Genomic DNA, 22,987 nt, shown 5'->3' with positions numbered 1-22,987 from the left:
AATCAGGCATCAAAGGTATGGGCCCTTTTCCCCTCCTAGTATCTAGCATCAAGGAAACCTGTAATGGCATGCAAGGCCTCATCTCCTAAACACACTTGCTAATCTACCCCAGTTGGGCCACAAGAATTGCAGCATTAAATAAAGTCGCTTAAATTTAATGCACTAAATGGCAGATCCCAGACCTAGAAAGAAATTACCAAGAAAGAAAAGTTTCATTTTCTGTTAAATGATGTCAACAGAATTTATCCCCAGATCTATAAACGGCAGTCCTCGAATCTTAAAGACATCATGTTTTAAACCATTAGAGACGTTTTGTCAATTTTTATTTCAGTAAATAAAGTATCTTAGCAACTTTTCAAAAACTCAAATGATGACAAATAGCCTCACCCACAAATAGATCTAAATGTGGTTATTGGTTATTGTTGGTTGTATATAGATTATTCTCCATTTGCCCAACCCCCAATCCATTCTCCACTCCTTTCTGCCCACCTTGGGCCTCAGGGCCCAGAGCTGCAGGATACGTCAACCAGGCTCCCTTGCCACCTGACACCCATGTGGGCTTAGCAGTTCAAGGGGCTGAGGGCTGTCTTCCCGGCACCTTCTGGGCATCAGCACTGACCCGAACTCAGATTGTAACCGTACACATCCAGATTACAGCTCCCCTGGGGTGGCTCCTCCTGCCTGGCTCCCCTAGGCTCCCATAACCCTATTTCCTGCCCTTGGTCCTTCAGAGAGAGTAATAGCAGAGAGACCACATGCAGGGCTTGTGAAGTGTCCGAACTCTCAATTCAGAGCCCAAACCTACACATTAGAAAGAACATACTCACAGCAATGTAAAATACAATTTCTAAGGTGAGAAGGAAGGCTATACAATTAAGGCAGAAACATTTGTCAAAGAGTTAGGTTTCCCATAAAAGTACAGAGCCTGAACCACTATTCTGAAAGTTTCTATTTTGGTATTAATCTGAAGCTGTTGAGCTCTGCACAAAATTCTTGTGTAGAAAGGGCATCAAACTGTCTCCAAATTAGAGCTCTGCCAAGCACAACAATAAAAAATGGCTTCAAAAATTCCACAGATTTCTAACACAACAACTGTAAGGAATCTGCGTTAACTTGCCAAACACAAGAGGATTTTATACTCAAACCCTTCTTAAATGGCTGACAGGAGAGATAGTTGCTCTCTTTGGTTAAGATAACTTTTCAAGGCAAACATCAAAGTTGCAAAGCTCTACTTTTATGGAGCAGGCTGGCGAAGGAGGGCTGGTGAGAGGGCAGTCTGCAGCACCCTGCCAGGCCCAAGGTGAGCAGAACTTCGGCAGAAGAGTCCAAAGGAGGCTTCGGCAAGGGCTAGCTAACGCAAGAGTCTGCTGCTACAGAGACAGGGTGTGTGTCTCAGGGACAAGGCGGGGGAGTGTGTCAGTGGCAGCCAACATGATACGGGGCCACGAACATCTCTGCAATGGTGCTCTAAGTCCCACGGAGCCATGGTCTGTGAGAAAGCCCTGGGAGAGGGAGACTGAGTATCCCCGGTAAGAAGGGCTTCCATGAGGGAAACATGGACCACAGATAAACATAGAAAAAAGGGTATTCCCACATACATGTAAACGAGCTCAGATCAATTAGAGAAACCACCCAGGACTTTTTCTTTAATGTATTCCATGTAGTATCAAGAACAAAAAATCAGTTCCTCCAGAGACTTTTATTTATTTATAATTTCTATTCTTGTCTACCTCAAAAGGGGATTTGGGAGAACTCCTCAAAGACCCTTATAAACCATATGCTCATCACCACAGACACTGTCCGTGCCAGACCCCTAAATGGATTTCTCAAGGAGCACCTCGGATCTCCGGAGGACTCTCTCAAGCGAGTCACTAGAGGACGGACACAGGCCCACTTTTCATGGTACGGGTTATACCCTCACCACTACAGCATAAATCAAAGAACTGTGATCAGTCTACTGATGTTATATCACTGGGATTCTTTTTCTTTGCAAATGTAATCTAAAGGACTCAAGCGACAAGGTAGAGGGAGGACAAAAGCACCTGAACTGGGAGTGACCCCAGATAAGACACAGGCATAATGTGAACCTCCTAAATGCAAAGGCACAACTAAATGATGAATACTATTCCTTGACTTAGTGTACTAAAATCTCACAGTTCTCACCCCTCACAGATCTAAAAAGTACCAGGTCTTGAGCTTTCAAAATTCCAGCAGATTAAGAACAATTATTCTACATGGAGACAAAAACTGGGGGAAAATGGGAGAAATTTTATATTCAAAAAGGTGCCTATTAAGAATTATTGTTTTCTATTTCTTTTCTAATAATAGATGAGAAAAACTATTTCCTGTCTCCTATAGTTTAAGCAATGCCAAATGACAAGACCAGCTTCTTGGGAGAGGGAGACTATGACAAGCATACTGGCCTCCTAGGAATGCAGCCAACAAGAACCAGGGAATGTCAGTTCTAGAGAGAGAAATTGATTCCATGGTCCAGTCCCTCGTGGGTGCCTTCCCCCACCCCCACCCCCTGCCAAGAAGTAGAGGGTTTAAGATTATGCTGAAAAATTGTACTTTAAAAAGCACCAATTTTAATCACTATCTACCAAACTGGCTTTTCTATTTCCGTATTCTTACTGTTATGAAAAAAATAACTTCTCAACTCGATGATTAAAAGAGCAACAAAAACGTAAGACCCTTCTAGAGAGCCAGACATACTTGGTTCAAGTTTCCAAAGATTATCCTACGTGCCTTCCCACCCACGTTTGGCCTCCTCTTCATCCTTGGCATCACCCCCAGGTCCCATTTACACAGAAACTTATAGCTTATGGGGCTAGAAGTCCCCTTAGTTGCTATCCCATGCTACCTTTCCCAGGAAATGCATAGGTTTCCATAATATACTTGTTAAAGATAAGAAAGACTTTAAGACCCATACGACTCTTTAATTGTGGTTCTGAATCATGTAATAAGCATAAGGAAGATATTTTTGAATAAAGAGGGCTTTCCTTCTTTTCTCTAATTGCATCATTTAAGCAGCCACCTCCTCCACCTACTTGTAAGACCAACACTACATCTGTACTTCCTTCAAAGGGAATATTTACCTATTAGACAAAGTGCTGCTTTCCACGTGGTAAGGTTTTCTTTTTGCTGACCTTGAAGGAGAGCGATCCAAAAGTCTCTGGGTTTGAAATGTAGGGTGATTCAAACACTGTTCTGTCAAGTATCTGTCAGCTGGGTCCAACTTCAGTAAATTCTTAAGAAATAAAGTTGGGATTGGAAAGAACATGACAAAGTCAAATTTAAATCGTAATAAAAACCTTATTTCTTTCTCTCGTAAAAGAAATACATGGTCACTGCAGAATACCTAGCAAACAGTTTCGTCCAAAAACTTTGTTTACAAAGGACTATCTAAATCACCTACCATCTTACCACTGTTGTCCTCTGGGAATATGCCCTCTCAGCCCTCTTTTGAGTCTCATAAATCCAAATTTTCTTTTAAAATCTGGCTCATGTTGTACATTAATTTTTGTATACTACACTTTTCACTACTAATCAAAAACATTTAAAAAATAATATATGTATTCAAAATATATTTTGGGATCAGAATATATTCACAAAAAAGAATACACATTCTTTATCTTTCTCCTGTCCCCGACTCTGGAGGCAGCCTGTTACCAGTTTATGCATCCTTCCATAGCTACTCCATTCATCTCTCTCTACCTGCTCCTTTCATTTTACCCTAATAGTAGCACACCCACAATGGCTGCACTTATGCTTTCTTTCCAATGGGCTTTTAGGTATTCCTAGTGATAAACATTGTAGTTGATTCCCTTCTTTGATTATTATGAACAATGCTGTGACCAATAACTTTACAGCATGCTTTTAAATGACTATATAAAAGTCTGTGGTATGGATATACCATGATTTATTTAACCATTTTCCTACTTTTGGACATTTAGATGGCTGCCACTTTTCACTATTACAATTAATGCTGTGATGAACACATGAACTCTTTGCATACATCCATGATCCCTTTCATAGGCTAAATTCCTAGAGCTAGAACTGTAGGTATATACACTTTCAAGGATCATTTTCTATGTGTTGTCAAATTACCCCCTAAGGAAGATTATCTCAAATGATACTCCTCTCAGTGACTGAGAGCCTCCCAATTTCCTAGCACCTTCATTAATACAGGTACTATCATTCTCTTTAGTACTTATAAATTAGATATTTTAAAAATGGCATCTCATAGCTGTTTTAATTCACATCTTTAATTACTAGGGAGGTTGAGTACTTGTTTATTGGTTATTTATATTCCTTCGTTTCTTAGTTTTCTGTGCATCTTATTTTTGAGTAACTGTCCTAATTTACTTTAAGTCTTTTTTACTCATTAAGGTACTAATCACCCTTTTAAGTTGTATGTATTAGTTTTACAACTAAAATGTTTTCTTCTAATTTTACTTTTTAGTAATTGGATGGGATTTTTGAAGGAGAGTGATTACTAAAACATCGATTTTTATTGACAAATTCAGCAGATACATAAGCAAACATATAGTGCATAACCTAACACAACTCAATAGAGCACATGGAAATTCACTCTTTGAGTGACAGGCATTCTCCCTCAGGGAAAGAAGGAAGGGTGAAATTCCTGTCTCCCCAAATCCATCTCCAGTGCACTTTTGTGCCCATGGTTAATTCTTTGTGATCCACTGCTGAACAATAAGAGCAAACCTAGATTTGTTCCCAACAAACCAGAATAAGATAATAAGAATACTGAAACCTTCAGTTTGGGTCAAAGAGTCTGATAACCCCAGCCACTGCTTCTATACAAATGGATTTACATTCATGTTGTCTCAGACACAACTTTCAAATTATCTCAATTCTACCTTATTCCTTACTAGAAAACAAAAACTGTGGGGCTACATCAAATGATTCTGGTCTACTGTCAGTTAAAACAGTTTACATCAAAATGGTTTCAACTGTATGATACTAGTTAAAAACAAAGGAAAACTGGCCTCTTGAATAGTACATTAAATTTGAAGTACATATAACCTTTCAGAAGCCAAATATCTATTAACAATTATTTTTATATTTATCAATACAGCTGTTAATTTTCAAATTACTTGAAGAATGAGGTCGTTATGAGGAATGTATAAAACCTACTGAGCAAATAGTTAAAAGTTCTGTATTTGGGGGGAAAAAACAACATTATTAGTTTTTTGTACTAAAATAGACCCATATAATTATTATAGCTATTATTTAAGTTATTAGGAGCTTGGGTTAATTCTGGTGACTTGTATCCAAAACTAAAATGGCTGATACATATATAAACAGATGGAGGATGAGATGGCCATTTTAGGTACTTACATGAAGACAAAATTACAAAATCTGCTTTAGGGAATGGCATAGAGAATAGATTTCTTCATGAAAGGATAAATAGTATTATTTTCCAAATTCAATTTCAAAAATAGTTAAAAGACAAAAGGAATAATTCTATTTATACAACATTCAATCATAACAAGGCAATATTAATCTTTGGTGATAGATGTCAGAGTCATGCTTTCCAGGGATAGGAAGGGGCAGGGATGTCGAGCCTGGGGTGGGGGGTGGTTCACAGGGGGGCTTCTGGTATGTTAATCATTCTCTATATCTCACTCTGGGTGTGGTTACATGATATATTTACATTATAAAAACTGATTAAATCAATGATATTTCACTAAAAATTAACTGAAACGTACACATAATTTGGACACCTTTAAACATACATTGCAATTAAAATGTTTAATGTTAAAGAAATTCGAGGGTTAACTATATTAAATGAATAAGAATTAGGCTGTTTAACATCCAAATTGGTATGCAGGAAGATTCAGGGTATTTTTGTACTTTTAGCTGTACTTTTTACCAGGCACCAACTACATTTGGTAATGATTTAACCAAAAAAGTCCAATTATTTTTAACTAAAATAAGATGAAAGACAGAAAATGTGAAACTGTATTTAATTCTTTTACTTTATTCTATTTACACTTTAAAAGTTACCAAATAATTAAGGCCCTGATAAACAAACAAGCTTGTGAAAGAACATATTGACAAAACGCAACTGATTTAAAAGATAATTTATGTCTAATTAACCTGAAAGAGCCTTGAGGGCTCTTTTTTTAATAGCATCTCTCAATTTGTGTTCAGAACACTAGTGCCATGGAGTTTTATTTTTTAAAAAAGGCAAAATGTATTCAATATTTAATTAAATTTGACAAATGTTGGGTAAGACAGAAATGCTTCCTTACTGTGGGATTTCTGAAAGCCCTTTTATAGGTTAATGAGGATTGTGAATCTCTATGGACAGGTATGCATATATGGCCTTTGTCAAAGGCCATGCCACCGCCTACCCCCATACCTATTTATACAATGTTCCTGGGGACACACATTAATACAGTTTAAAGCACAGCAAAGTTCTTAGAGTGCTGCTCAGCAATTTCCAACCATGCTAAGAATACTTTTAAGGCTCTGTGCACAGTGTACCCTCTGATTTTCGTGGTTGACGGGGCATACAATAAAATCGACCCATTAACAAGAGGTTTTTGAAGGTCTACTAACCAAGAACCAGCACTTGCTTATGCACTGGCTGGCTGCAATGAAAGCTGGAGAAATATGAAAAAATAGCTCTCAGTCAAGGGCTGACTGCCGGTCTACTGGGAAAGAAAAACCTGAATAAAAAATGGAGGATGCTTTCAATAGTTCAGGGCAGAAGACCTTCTGGACAGGGGGCTGCACCAGCATAAAGAGGACACTGGCACGGCAGCAGCAGCGTTCCTGTGTGTCCACGCAAGAGCAGCCAGGAAGAGCCCAGCAGTCCGGGAGAGAAGAGGCCAAGTTAGAAAGAGGCAGAATTAGGTTCACTGAGAAAATAATCTGATGGGAGTCCTCACGTGTCATATGAAAATAGGCTAGAATCTCTTTTTCTTCCAACATTCATTTCGATTTGTTTTAAAATCTCATGCATGAGCAGCTCTTCAGTGCTGAATACAATTTTTAAATGACTTATTTCTTATGTATATTTAGATTAGTATTATTCTGTCCATTTGAGGAATACAGTTTGAGGTTTCTCGTGGTCCTATCTAGATGGAGTGTTACAATACCAGATACTGCTGCAGCTTAAAATAAATTGCATGCCTTTTAATAGGACATGGTCCCCTGTGATTCATCATCATACATCTATTAATATAACATTTAATTCATAAAAGTAGGTTATGGTTACATGTAGACACATGAGAGCCCACAAACCAACCAACATTTTATACAGACAATATCAACGTGTCCCACCTTCATTAAGTCAAGTAAAACGCTATTTAAAATTCCAAGGTATCTTCTCTCCAATGACTGAGGATGGTTAACAGCGGGAAACTGTAAGAACAGGACAGGACAGGAGAGTTAGCGCTTGGGGAAGGGCTGTGTGCATGTGCTCTGAGTGCTGCCGAAGGCAAACGGACACACAGTTACTGCCCCAGTGCCCAAGTCATATGTATTTCACAGACATACCACTTTTGGCGTCTAACTATCTGAGGTACAGATTAACAGGACTGGGTATCAAACAACAGGAAAACTCACAGGTATTCAGATGATATTGAAGTCTAGTCTGAGAACACTGAAGCATGTAAAAACAAACCCATCTATAAAAATATGAAACCGTTATTCATCCAGTTTATACAGTATTGTCTGCTTATATAGACAATTCAGTTATAATAACAGTTTATACAGAACTTATCACTTATACAGATAATTCTTTAGCCTTTTCCACAACAACATATCATTTATTTCTGAAAATTCGAGAAGTAAAAAAAGACAAAGGGCAGAGAGGTTGGTACCTAAAAGGCTACAGTAAGAGAAACAGTGAATTCAGAGATATGGTCTATTATTGCTCTTAAAATACTCTTTTAATGACCTATTTTCAATTCCTTTCTTTACATAAGCTGGAACAGAAGGCAAACAGGCTCCCAGATTAACAAACACATTTTTTAAACAAAATGGGGGGGCGGGGAAGGTCAAGTTTATTCAGGTGCTCTGTCCATCCCTCTGCCAACTCACATTTTGCAATATCTAAGTGGGTGGCAAACTATTAGAACCCAATGCCATATACTCTCTCCCAATGGGAGGGCTACTTTGCTTTTAATATCTACTTCCTTTATACTAACGTAAATTTCAAAGTACTGAAATCCTTGAACATGCTAAATAAGTGGATACGAGAACTACTTAAGCAGTAAAATTCAAACAAGATATTTAAAGAATGATTCTGACATCATCTCTACCCTGTGATGGGTGCAGCAGGAGATACAGAATATGGGTAAGACCCAAGCTTGCACTTAAGCAAGCCATAGTCTGGCTGGAAAGCAATCAATACTGAATTGTGCAGGTGCGAATGCTACATGAAGCTCACAGAAAGAAGAGCCCCAAATGGTATGCAGCCATAGAAGAACCAATCCATAGATGATATCTGAACTAGGTTTTGAAAGATAAGAAAAATGTGAGGTCAGAGAAAGTAGGACAGCACCTTCTAGATAGATGAAGTGGAAAGAATACATGAATGTAACAGACACACAGGCTATAACCTAAGACTGATTTCTGAGGAAAGTGATGCAATGTAAGGCATTTTAGCAATTCTTCTTTTAGAGATGAGGAAGATGACAATCAGGAAGTTCAAGTAACTGGTTTAAGGCAAGTTACATAATTAAAAACAGTAGAACCAGTATGTGCTCCCAGGTTGGTGACCCAAACCCCCCACTCTTTGTCAACTCAGGCACCTCTAAGGGAGGCACAGAGGTTCCTTTGGATGTGGCTGTAGCATTAAATAGCAGCCCAACGAAACAGACACCTGAACCTGATGTGCTGTGATAAAAGACTCCCCACCAGTACATTTTAATGAACATCTTGCTCATGAGGTCTATCTTATGCTACCAGATACCAAACTTTGTTTTTCAAAGTTTGAAGTAACATTTTATTGATAAGAAAAGTAATGCAGAGAGTCAAAAGGTATTATAAATATTCTGATAAAAAATGACCAAGCAAACTCCTAACTTAAAAAACTAATTTATGTGTTTTTGTATGACATCTATCATTCTAATGTGAGATAATTCAACAAATAACTAAAACTCAAGCATGGACGTTTAAAGTATATTCCAAGGAGTAGTTTTTCTTTCTTTCTTTCTTTTTTAATCACTTGGCCAGTGCAATACAATGACAGTGCCTCTTTGCAGAGCACTATGTGTCAGGTACTGGTCCAGGCATTGTACATGTAATATTTAATCTTCACAACAACCCCATCAGGTAGTGCTTCTATTACGACCATTTTACACATGAAGTAACAGAGGCACAAGAAACTTGCCTAAAGTCATTCAAGTAGTCAATGTGGAGCCAGGCTCTGAACCCCAGCAGTGTAACTTGAGTCTATGTCCTACACTTTGAGACATTAACTGGTACTTTTTCAAAATAATGCAGACCATTAGAGCAGTATCTGGCTGACTTTCCAATCTCTACACACAACTCAATCAAAATGCAAATGACACTGGACTGCTCACTGGTGAGTCTGTTTCACAGAAGTTGCAGCTCACATGCCTTGTGTGCTTCACTATCTGTTGCAGACATTTTCAAGTAAAATGATAAAGATGTTTCCCTCAAAAAAAAAATGTTGATAAACCTCCAAAAAGATGAATCTAATTTAGTTAAACCACCACACTTTCAGACTCAAATGTAAAAAGAGTTTTATAAAAATCAAAGTGTCACAGAAGCAGCAATTTCCCTGAAGGATATTTATAAGCAGGGTTATCATGTGCGGTCTAGCATTTTACAGAAAATACTGTTTAGTGAGGAGGTCTGGGAACAAATAGGACAACAGACAAATGAGGAAAAGATATCCTTCACTTGGCCTATATAATCCAAATGCTACTCATTCTTCAATATCCAATTTCAAATGCTCTTAAATCTTTCTCTAGTGTATCCAGCCAACTATGATTTATAACTCTCCAGAATGTTTAACATTCTCACGGTCTCCACCGTATTGAGATGTATTAGAAAACAGTAAAATGTAGTAAAGGATGCAATACTTTATTATACACTAGGCTTTATTACAAATTGTATTATTTTCTAATTATTTTACACATGAACATGTTAATTCTTCAGCTAGTTTGTAAGTGATAAAGGCCAGGTACCATGACAGATGTGATTACACTCTCTTCAGAGAATCCAGCATAGAGCCTCTTTAACCAGGCAGAGGATAAGGCAGCCAGCAGACTAAACTTGATGTTCTAGTAGATAGCGTTAAAATCCTCAAGTCAAAAATTCAATCACTCAATACTATTCAACCTAGTAGGCACTAGTCTAGTGTGTTGCAAATATAATGGTGAACTTGACAGGCCATTTCCTCAAGGAATTCCTTATTCCAGTGAGGATACATATTTGTAAACAGCCCTTTAAAAAAACTGCAATGACTGCTACAAAAGAGAGACGACCAAAGCACACCAGGAGCACAGAAGGGGGTCACACATTTCCCTGGAGGAGTCTAGAAGGGCTTTATGGAGGGAGGACATCTGACCTGAGTCTTGAGGCAGGAGGAGGAAGGGCTTTCCATGAAGTGGGGTGAGTACTGGGAGCATTACAGGAACAGAAATACAGCGCTGGAGAAGCAATGTCAAGGCAATGGTTAGAAGTTCCATGTGGCTAAAGAGCAGGAGGCAAGGTTAGGAAAAGGTGAGAGACAAGGCTGGAGGGCTAAGAGCAACGGGTTCTTAATGCTACCCCAAGGAGTCTAGACTTAACCAGCAATCCCGCAGAGCCTTTTAAACACAACGGAAATAGAATTAAAAGTGCACTTTGGACAAAAATCATTCTAAACGCAATGTGAAAAGACTAACATGACGAGAGAAAGTTGTAGAGACAGTCTGGAAGTGCTTGTCAACAGTTCGGGTAAAAGGTGCTCAGGCTGAAAGAACCATTAGAGATGGAAAAAAGGAAAACACAGCTGAGCCTGAGTATTGACAACACCAATCGGTTCAAGTGATCATTCAAATATTCTTTGAGTCCCCACTAGATCTGGTGGGATCTGTGTTAGATGTTGGAAATACAGTGATGAGACTTTATGATTTCTCCCCTTGGGGAACTTCTATTCTAGTGGTTGAGAACTAGACAGTTACTAATTAACAAGTAAAATAATGACATACTATGATAAATGCTATGACAGAAAAAAGAAGGGTGCTGTAAGAGACACTAGGAAGGAGGTGGGGGCAGTATGTTGAAGGGTCAGAGAGAGGGGGAATCCTTGGAGTTGAGATCTACAAAACGAGAAGGCGCTACACAAGGGAAGTGCCTTCCCAGGAGGAGCTGCAAGTCCCCAATCCACAAAGCTGGAAAACCCTTGAAATGTTAATGGAAGTCAAAGAAAAAGGAAGGCAAGCGTGGCAAGTATTTGGAGAGAGGCATGAGCTGAGGTCACGCAGCTGAAAGGGCCTGGATCCACCAAGATCTCATAGGCATGAGAAGGAGTTTGGATGTATTCTCAGTAAAACAGAAATTCGTGATTTACAACTAACTTTATTTCTGAATATATAGCTGACCCTTGAACAACACGGGGGTTAGGCATACCAACATCCTCGCACTGTTGAAAATCCATGTGTAACTTATGACTCCGCAAAAACTTAACCACTAATATAGCGTACTGTTGACCGGAAACCTTACTGGTGACAAATAGTTGATTAAGAAATATTTTGTATATGTATTATATACTGTACTCTTTAATAAAGTAAGCTAGAGAGACAAAATGTTTTTTTACCAATTGCCACAAATCTTCAAAAAATTTTCCAATACACTTTTTGAAAAAAATCTGTGTATAAGTAGACTAATGTAGGTCAAACCCATGTTGTTCAAGGCTTAACTCTAATAGGTTTTGCTTTCTGCTAGACTGAGGGTGAATCCTGCTTAACTGTCATATTTTCAGCACCTAGTATGGCAAATGCTCAGTAACTGTTGAACTTTTTGTACCCTAATTAATGGTCATAACTTGGCTAATTTTTGGCTTATAAAAGCAAAAATAAAAGAGAAAAGAGAAACTTGACTGAGGTAACTCAGACAGATTTGGAATAGAGGGAAAGCAGGAAGGAGATGAGTGAGAAACTGTATGTACTTCTTTCCATTCATTTCTTCCATGTTCATCAGGAATAGGCCCCATGCTGGGCACTATGAGGAGGGTTGCTTCTGAAAGCAAAATGAATTGAGGTCCAGAAAGTCAAAGGAAAACACAAAGTGCTTTGCAAATGTGAAGAAAACATCATTTGAGAATGACGCATTTAAGAGAAAGAAAGGAAGTGGTGGTGAGCTTATAGTTCCCACAGTGGCCACCAACTGGCATGTTGGGTCGAACGGGGTAGGTGGAAACGAAAAAGTAGCTTTGGGGGCAGATGGAGGAGAGACACTGCCTGTCACCGGCCCCTCCAGTTATGTGCCTCCCCAAGTTGGTTGTCCCTCATTTGGGTAGTGTTTATACTTTAAGACCCTTTTTAGCATATTCTCTGAAAACAAGTTTTGTACAAAGTTACGAAGTCTAGAAAAGGCTGCCCAAGACACTACACTAGCCTGAAAGGAAGATTTGATGTTTCACTGCCAACTGACAGACAAAAACCTGCTGGCACAGCACCTTTAATTCTGAGGAATCCAAGAATTCACAGTCCTCCTCAAATCACTACAACAAGTTATGCTTGCTCAAACGAGCAACAGCAATTTATACATTTTATTATCTTTTAATATTTTGGATAAAGAGACATTCTGTGATAGCCAGAGTTTAGCATAATGCATACACTGGAAAAGATTTTGAAAAATTTTGAGGAAAAACATACAGCAGCTCCCATTTTCCAGCTCAGACCACTTTTTACAATTCACAAAACCTGTTTAAGATTCAAAAATAAAATATGATAATGGGGATTATGAACATCGTAATGGGAAAAGGAAGAGTATCCAACGGATAGCTTAGCACTACATTGTGCAACAAATGATGATTTAAATACTGCTGTATTGATACCATGTGGAGTTTTAGCAAAGCCTCTTACCCGGAGCCCGTGGAAGCGAGGATTACTGTAGAAGAGTTTCATCTGCTCAGATGGAAGTGGTCCTAGCACCTTCTGAATAGTAAAAAGTTGGTCAATTTCACTTTCTCCAGGAAATAAAGGCTGTCCATCACTAAGCTCCCCAAGAATGCAGCCCACTGACCACATATCTACAGACTTTCCATAGGGAGCTCTGAAAAGCAAAAGGAGAGATTATCTTGGCAACTGAAGGAAGGGAATTTTAATAATTTCCAAATTATTTTGAACAGATTCATGATCTAAAGCACATTTGTGTATTTAAGAAATTAAAAAATACCATGCAGGAAAAAGTGAGGCTGAAAAAAGGAATTATGAATAGCCAAGTAAAAATTCAGAACACAAGTGAATAAATCCATGCTAATAAAACCATCAGTTTAATAACAATTTAGTTAGTATACACTAAGTTGAAATCTATTTACATCCAGGTATATTTTAAACATGAATGGCTTAATAAACCCTAATACAGTGCACACACCTCTTGGTTAACACCTCATTTTGGGAATGAAATGCTCCCAAGAAATTATTTTCTAGGCAATTATCCTTTAGCTTTCTAAATGTTAAAAAGTTACATCTTGTCCATGTTTTTTAGTTTATTCTATTGAATGTATTACTGACATGTGTCTTCTTAAACAACAAATACTGAATATTATTTAACCTCTGACTTCATAGAGTCAATTTCTAACAGTTAAGACTGTGTTAAGCTCTAATGTACTATTTAAATCTATTGTACCCTATGTTATGGGGCTTTATGATAGCTATTTCCCTCAAAGCATTTTTTCCATTTGCTAACAGGTTTACAGTTCTCTTCTAGGATTTGAGTTTACCAGATGGCTTTAGGAATGTTACTGCTATTAATAAACAGAGATTATACATGAAAATGTAGTTATCCCAGAACAGTTTTATATGTATACCCCAATAGCTATAGCCCTTTAAATCAAATTATATATGGCAGGTTAAGCAAAAAACCATATTTTCTTTAGTTTCAAACATAAACAATCCAACTTTTAAGAAGGGAAAGCCAAATAAAGTATGTGAAAAAAATATGGGGTCAAATTCTAGGATGTCATAATGATAAGGTAGTAATACAAAACTTTTAACAAATAGTCTAAATTATAGCACTGTCACACTATACAGAATGTTTTAAGAACGGTAGGTCTTTGCAACAATAAGTCAGTATTTTATTTTTCATTTCCTTCCCAAGAAAAACTAAGAGTTGTATTAGAAAACTGCACATATATTTTCTAGTACCTTGTTGGGGAGGGGAATACACCGATCTTTAATACCTGCAGGAGAGGGTAAGCCTGTGCTAGATGGAGAAACCTGTGGGAAATATCCACGTATTCACTACACACTATTTTTCTTCTGTCAACTGATTTGAATAACTTATGCTCTAGAACTATTTTGAATGTCAAGGACAAAGTCTTGAGAATGTGCAAAAATGTAAACTCTTAATGTTAACCAACTATCAACTGATTTCAATGGGATTTTTATATAAATAATATGGTTCTTCAATTAGTACTTGCCAACCATTTAATTAGCAATATTCAATCTGGTTCAAATTACTTGGAATCTCCACTTTTGGTAGCTACCACATATCTCTAAAAGTAACTGCAGTTTTCTGGTAGGTATTATTAGGCAGTGAATAAAGTGAAGATTCACAATAAGGTTGTCCTCAGAATGAAATCCCTGAGGCCATCTCATGAACAAAACCATACTGTAATGAGTTCTTGAATCTTCATTTGGGGTTCTAAGAATGATCTACTTCATACTCATTTCTTCTTTGGCAAATACTGTCCAGTAAATTCTAATTCTAATCCCCCCCAAAAAAATGGACTGTGTAACCCCACTGAGTCCAGGTACACAAGAGGTACACAAGAGAAGACCAACCCTAAAAACAAGTTTAAAAATTAGCACAGAAATTCTAAAATCTACCCACACACAGAGATAATAAGATCTACCCACACAAAGAGAGTTTCCCAGGATAAAACAAGCTTTTGATTTCAAAAAAATAGTAACGCTTTCAGTAACTGACACCAATAATTCTCATAGGCTGTAGGTCAGCAATGAATCAAGAATTACCACCAGATGGTTGATAGACACTGGGAAATCAGTTGTTAAAATCAAAACAAAATCTCAGTGAGTAACTTAAGCATACAGTCATCATGATCTTCAGAAAAAACACAGAAATTTATATTCCTATTATATAAAAAGTATCTTTCAAAAATTAAATTTTCATGTCCCCCAGATACACATATGGCACAATAAAGAAAAAAGATAAAACCTACAATTCATGCACTGGTCATCATTCACTATATCTAATTTTATTTATAGAGTGTGTGCCTTCTTTCTCCATTCTTGGATGGTCTCAAAGAAAGAAATACAGTCTAGGAGAAATAAGAAAATACTACAACTAGGATAGATAGAGAACTGTTAATATAACTGTGTGATGGAGATCAGCACAACCCTTAGCTCCTCCTTAGGTGCTAACATTAAAATGTATTAAAAAGAAAAGAACCTTAGCAGGACCCTTTTCAGGTGTTAAGAGATGAATGAAAGAGCATTCAAAGTGGAAGGGGAGGTGTAAAGTGGATGGATGTGGATGTGTTGCTGAAAAATCATCAACGCAGTGCTTGTTTGCCTAGCCATTTATTATCAAACAGGATTTACACAGCTCAGAAGAAAAATGGCAGTTGGTTCACTATTCATACCATGTTTCCAGCAAAGCAGCCAGATGTAAGAGGGAACTGAAAAGTGTTTGTTGAATGAATGAATGAATAAATAAACAAACAGATAAGCTAGAATGTCAAACTGTGGTCATCCACATTTTGAGAGTAGAAGATTATTAGCAAAGATGGCAGGAAAAATGTCTCCCATTTCTGTATATCTGCCACCTTGCAATGTGACTCTGCCATTCCTCCCAGCCGTAGGTTGAGTTTGTTTCTCCATCCCTTGAACAGGCTTGACTATGTGATGTGCTTTTGGCCAATGAGGCAAAAGTCATGCAAACAGAAGCCTGAAAACTACCTTTGCTTTGGGGCTTGCCCCCTTCTGCAGGGAATTCTTCTGTTATTACACGAAGAAACTTGGACTAGCCAACTAGACGGTGAGACACCCCCTCTGGAACAGAGGTGGTTTGTCCCAGCTGAGGCCCTCTAAACCAACCTGGCTCGGGATGACCTATTGACCGATTGTAGCTACATGAGCGACTCCAAATGAGACCAGAAGAACCATCCAGCTGAACTCAAATCACTAACTTCCCCAAATTGCCGGCACCCAGAATCATGAGCTAAATAAATGATGTTTATTTTATGCCACTAAGTTTTTGGGTGGTTTGTTACACTGCAGTAAGTAACTGGCATCTAATTAACTGAAGCTCTTATCTTCCACAGATGATCCCAAAGCTAACGATACAGGATCAGCAGATATGTAGACATTCTATTTGGGGAAAGTAACTCACCCAAGTAAGAGTTCTGGGGACCGATACCACCTGGTGGCCACATATTCTGTATAATTAGCATTATTGCCTTCTGAAAGATTCCGAGCAAAACCTGAAAGACAGCAAAGCCTAAAGGTGTAACTTTGAAAAAGGAGAAATAATTTCATTTTGGCAAAATATTTCAGTGCTAGTATATTTTAAAGGAACATCTAAATCTAAAGACAGTAATAACTGGTATTGAACGAGCTGTTTATTAATAGTATCCTTGTTATTTTAATAGGCTAGTCCATTGTTCATATGGCAACTAAAATGTATGACATACTCACTAAAACACCAGTCTCTCCATATAAAGAAATCCATGCTTTTGAAGCCGCTGTATGCTTTTATAAGCATTCATAGCATACTTTTAGATCAGCTCTCTTAGTAAGTACAAACCTTAAGAACAAAATGAAGTCCTCACAAGAGCCAGAAGTCAAAGCTAAATGAGCATATAGCAGACAGTCATTATATTCTGCTATGTGGGACTTACACAATATTCCTACATCTTTGTTGCTGATCAGTCCTAGCCATTACATAAACAACTCACGGTTGGCAATGATGGAAACAAAGCAGACCAAAATTATTTTCATCTCCTAATGTGACTGAGAAACATATTAGGGGTATTACAGACTCTATCACTATTTCCCCCCTAAACCCTTTCAAAAGGTTTTGAGGTCACAAAATAAACCAGCAGGAAAGCTAATTACCCATCTAAGTCACCAAAAGCAATATGGGTTCACTGTGAATCATCATAAAGAACCAGAACATTAAAATTAGGGGTAAAAATTAAGTTGTATGTCAGTTTTTAAAATGGAAAAGTACTTCTTAAAATGGAACAGTAAAAAACAAAAACCCCTAACATCAGTTAATCAATGCTTCTAAGACATATTTTGAAGAAATACTCGTATTTTTGAATGGGATTCTTCAAGCTAGACAAAGGAGTTATGTGCTCTGTGAGGAAAAGCAATTAGGAAGTCCTCACAGGGACACACGGGGCACAGAATGTAACATGTGGTGCCGCCATGCAGAACTTCCTCACCATTTAAGATAGTCTTTTCTTTAAGAAACAATGCTAGACCAGGGATGCTCTTTTCCTGTTATTAACCATTCCACAGGCATCTCTTTTGTATTTATAACTTGCTTACCAATGTCAGTAACTTTGGAGCCTAAGCAGATCACCAACCCATAGCATCATGGATGATTGGTAAAGGATGTATGAAGTACACAGTCTCAGTATTTGGTGATAATTACAACTATGGAAAGGAACTCAGAAATACATACTATTTATAAAAATCATAATGCTAAGGAAATGCTAAAAATGCCAAAATCAGAATCTTTTAAATACAGTGTTCAGTATTTCCTTGTTATTCCTGTAAGCATTTCTTAAGATGTTCAGGATACAGCAGGACTCTTCTTTGTAATAGTCTCTATCATAAGGTACAAAGAAAATTAAGTCCTGTAAAACATTTGTCCTCAGACATGCAGATTCTTAACATTCAAATTATTTGAAAACGTTGAGTGAAAACAGCTACACACACTTGTAATTACTGCACTGGACAAAATCAGTCATTCTACCAAGAGAATTCTTAAAATGCTGCCATTTCTCACTTCTGTGACCCATCTCCTAAGTAGTTTGGCTTATAAAAGGAGATGTTCTCTCACATATATGTGGAGGCTCACATTATATTTGTGATTATATATGAATATATGAAAAAATAACATTAAAAAAACTTTTAAAAAAGTTATTTTTAGCACTGGATTAAACAAAAGAAAAATTTTTCAAGTGACCCATGATTTAAACACCCTAATTTACAGTTTTTAAACTTCTCTGAATTATTTCAATTTAAATGTTTAGTAACACTTAATACAGAGTTTTATATTTTTAGAAACAATACACAATTATCTACTAGGAGAGGGTACAACTCAAAAACTTCCTTATATACTCAACCAGGAGCTGGAATATTATATATCAATTACTAATATCATTCACTGAACATTTAAAAGGAATTAAATACTTACATTTAGATTCTAAAAAACAAAACCAACAAATAATACTGAAATAGACTTATAAACACAAACAACAGAATGGTGGCTGCCACAGGGCAGGGAGGGCGGGGGGGTAGGCAGGGTGAAATAGGTGAAGGGAGAAAAATATTAGTGAGAATTGATATGCTGATCTGGGCAATGGTTACATGAGTGTATACATATATCAAAATTTATTGAGCTGTACACTTTATTCTATGTCCCTCAATATAAAACAATTTTTTTTAACGGGGAAAAAGGAATAAATGGAATTGCTCTAAAAATGTCTTTTGGCTTAAGAGATATATAACTACTGCATATGCACAATACACACGTGTGTTTACACAGGCATATTTTCAGAGTTTATGTTATGTCTATAACAATTTCTATCAACATTTAAACTATTGTTTAAAATATTTTTTTATCCTACTCAAACCAGAAGGCCACAGTGGCATTTCCTAGAAAATTCTTTTTCTGGGGTCCTTAATGCTAGGCTTATGAATATATGCATGTGTGTGTATCTGCTTTGAATTCATTAAACAAATATTGCATGATGAATTTCTTTTTTTAAGGAGACAGTACTACACCGAGCAAAGAGAAAGCAGTATTCTTCAAACAATTTTTCAACATACAACCTAATTTATGTCAACACATAAAAAGTAATTTTAATATGCCTGTAAAAGCTACCTATGTGTTATATCAAATGAATTCTGTACTTACAGGGCTCAGTTTCTTTTTTTTTTTTTCCTTTTTTTTTTAAGGGCTCAACTTCTTTTTAACTTACCAAAGTCACACAGTTTCAAAACATCATTGTGGCTGATTAAGAGATTTTCTGGCTTTATATCTGGAGTATCAAGATTAAAAAACAATTATTAAAAAGTGTTCCACATACTGCTGATTGATCCCATTAGATTACTATAACAGCACCTAATTAGAAACATCCAGAGTAATTTGTATGGAGACCTGTGGAGCAAAAAGCAAAGTAATACATTTTATACTGGTACATAGAAATTTCAATTTATTTCTTTTTGAGAAAACATGCAGATGCAGGCCACAACTTCAAAAATGTTTTTCCCTTTAAATCTGAAAGGCATTAATTAGATCACTGCAAGGAATTTAAGAATGACTGAATCCAGGCTACCACATTTCAAGGAACTATTTTTAACATACCTTGTAAAATATTAGTGATTCAAAATTCTGGAGATAGAATATAAAATGTTTACACCTACAAGATACCTCAAAAACATTTGTTAAGTAGCTAGCACTGTATTTATTGGAGGAAAAATACACATGTAAGATAGATTTTGTTGTGATTTTCCATATTAATTTCTGTATTTACATATCTCTTAGGTTTTCTGTGTGGTTCAAAATTATAAACGTCTAATGCCAAAGCTATACGACATGAGTCAAAATAGGATCTCTCATTTTTTTCATGGATCTTTTGAAGATGTAGTGGGAGTTGAGGAGTAAAAATACACAGAAAATGCAGCTTAACTCCCCCCTTTGGAGGCGTCTGACAATACTATTTTTAGAGTACCCATCATCTATTTCATACGGTAGAGGTGAAAACAGAGAAAGGGAAGAGATAAGAGTGCAATCTGTAGATTTCCGAATCAGTTTCTACTGCTAATTCACAACCATTGATTCACTACACACCTAACCAACTCACAGTACCACTATGGAAATGTAGCTTAGTCAGTTCCTTATTAATATCCTCAAGTGGTAGTATAGACTATCAGAATCTTACCCTAGATGTCCAGTTGACTTGGAGATCTACCCATCCACCAACAACCCTGACAAGGTAACTGCTATTAAATTCAAATGTAAGAGAAATACAAATAATCTCTTTGTAGAAATAATAGGAGCTGGCATTCTTCACATGACCTTTAAGCTATTCTTAAATTGAGACTACCTTTAAAACGATATCCTTGTGTGTTTACACAGGCTTATTAAAATGTAGTATTCATTTATCTGATAATTCAGAAGACAAGCAGACATGGCAGTATTCTGATGAGCAACTTTAGCTTATTATGTCAATGTGTCCCATTATATCAAGAGAAGATGAATGGCGCAGTCCAAGATGGTGCTAGGTAAGTAATTCCCCTTTTAATGCTATAAACCACCTACCTAATGGAATAAGGAGAAAGTACAGGAGTTTATGGAGTATAATCACAGCCTTTTAAGGCAAGGTTGATCACGCCTACAAACCTGCAAAACAGTGGGCACTTTTCTCTAACAAGCAGGGAAAATCACGAGGTGAAGGTATATACTTGGAGATCATTAGTCTCAGAGGGAATGAGAGGTGGCTATCAGTGGTGGTCAGTGACTTGGGGACCACCTCAAAGCCTGATTCTGGGTTGTTTCCCACACCTGGTCTACCAGCAGGACTCAAAGGCAAAGGAGAGCATCCTTTTGCTATTTTTCCTGCACATAAGCTTCAAGATTTACATTTGTTGAGTTCTTTATATAGCTATGCATTTCTACAGCTAAGAGGGAATCTGGTTAAACAAACACAGAGATGTCACCTTAATATCCAAACAAACTTGTACCCCATCCTTTCAGTGATAATAAAGGAGACTTGGAGGGTAAACAACATCTCATATCCTATACTTTCAAAATACATTTAATTTATGAGGAATTTAATTTAAAGTGCCCAAGGAAGTATTCTTAAGACAGTAACATATGAACCATCTGTTAATTTTATTTGATGTTTTAATATTTTCCATTTCAAAAATTTCATACTTACCCCTATGAACAATATCATTCTTATGGCACCAGTGAATAGCTTTGATTAGTTGATAAATATAACTTTTAACTTTCTCAGGTGGAACTCCATTTGGCATTTCTTCCAGCAATTCAAGCATATTCTAAAAATTAAATAGGGAGCCATCAATCTCCAAAATCAGGCAGGCACATAAATCATGTATTAAAAAAATTTTAAGGCATCTGGGATGATATACAACATGCTTATTTTTTCATTATTTTGTTTTCCACCCACAATCCTTTTCCTGCAGTCACAGGATATTGTATTAAATGAAGGTTCTCTTTTAAAAGAATCTATTTTTATGACTCCCAAATGCTGCCCAAGTAATAACCCTGGGTACTTTTTACTCTCCCTAAAATCTTTCAGCATCATTTTAGAATAATTTCAAGGGAAAAGCAATACAAAATAGACATATGACATTGTAATGTATAAAGGACAGGGGAAATAGTTACTTTAACACAGAGTACTGTGCATCTTTAACAGAACCCTGCAATAAAATCAAGCCTTGAAAACATTTCTGGGAGACCTGGAAAACATCTGTAAGAGAAAATGATCCCTAAGATTAGAAGTGATCAATAAAATCAGTATAAAAATAAAGACAGGCTAGAAAATACTCTTGAAATAAAAATTCACTGACTCCAACTAAATCAGTATTAGTCCAGCGTCAGAGACCATTCTAAAATTCATGCAAAATTATTAAGTAGAAACTCTATTTACTTCGTCTCCACTGATTTCCAGATATACCAAACATTCTCCATTCCCTGTGTAAAGCACAATACTAAGGCCCACAGCATGATTAGAGCTTCCTGTTTGTAGACGACCATCTAGGAAAGCAGTTCTCAAAGTGTGATCTGTGGATCTCGGGGAGAGGAAAGGGTCCCCTCAAATCTTGCAGAGGGACCATGAAGTCAAAACTATGACACAAAGCAATGATGGGTAAACTGGTGGCAACTTAGCATGCATCAAGACACTAGATTCTGCAATGCCACATTCTTGCAGTTAAAAATAAAGACCAGGATGTCTTTGATAAAGCAATAAAAATTATTAATGTTACTAAATGTCAATTCTTGAGTACATGTCTTTTTAGCAATCTGTCTGCTAAAATGAGGAATACACATACAGCACTTCCGCTGCTTATCAAAGTATGATGGTTGTCTTGAGGAGAGGCTCTTGGACAACTGAGCTGCAAGCTGAACTAGCTGGTCTTTTGGTGGAACACCATTTTTTACTTGAAAGAAGGACACAAATGTATTTATGATAACATTTAATGGGTGTACTACTGTTATTTTTAAATGGATTTATAAATATTTTTATATCACTCAGTTTCGACTTATGTAAATATATTAATATTTATGTATTAACATAAAACTCAAATGAAGTCCCCATAATCTTTAGAGTGTAAAGGAGTCCTAAGACCAAAATGTTAGAAAACCTGCTGCTCTAATCCTACTTCACACTTTTGTTCCCACCAGTCAAGTTGTATAATATAAACAGCTGTTTGTTCATAACATTTCCATACCTATTTTAACAGATGCACTTTTAATTTTAATATAATTAAATATCACATAAACCAATGAAAATGTTTTTTTAAAAAGAGAGCTGCTCTTT

At 36.9% G+C, this 22,987-nt stretch overlaps 1 protein-coding gene across 4 annotated transcripts in view; it reads right to left on the bottom strand.

Annotated features, from left to right (window-relative positions):
* Positions 1 to 22,987, bottom strand: part of CDKL5 (cyclin dependent kinase like 5) — a 133,169-nt gene that overhangs the window by 26,046 nt on the left and 84,136 nt on the right. For all 4 annotated transcript variants that reach the window (XM_057496124.1, XM_057496122.1, XM_036912877.2 and 1 more), the window contains 6 exons: positions 21,362 to 21,482; positions 19,400 to 19,459; positions 16,576 to 16,666; positions 13,083 to 13,272; positions 7,318 to 7,398; positions 3,099 to 3,250 (listed from right to left, as the gene is read on the bottom strand). In XM_057496124.1, the coding sequence (XP_057352107.1) occupies positions 3,099 to 3,250; positions 7,318 to 7,398; positions 13,083 to 13,272; positions 16,576 to 16,666; positions 19,400 to 19,459; positions 21,362 to 21,482 (695 nt within the window). The remainder of the gene's footprint in view (positions 1 to 3,098; positions 3,251 to 7,317; positions 7,399 to 13,082; positions 13,273 to 16,575; positions 16,667 to 19,399; positions 19,460 to 21,361; positions 21,483 to 22,987) is intronic.

This window comes from Manis pentadactyla, chromosome X, assembly GCF_030020395.1.
Source record: "Manis pentadactyla isolate mManPen7 chromosome X, mManPen7.hap1, whole genome shotgun sequence".
Lineage (NCBI taxonomy): Eukaryota > Metazoa > Chordata > Mammalia > Pholidota > Manidae > Manis > Manis pentadactyla.
Note: the sequence above shows the minus strand (reverse complement) of the source record. Positions and strands in the feature narration are given on the sequence as shown.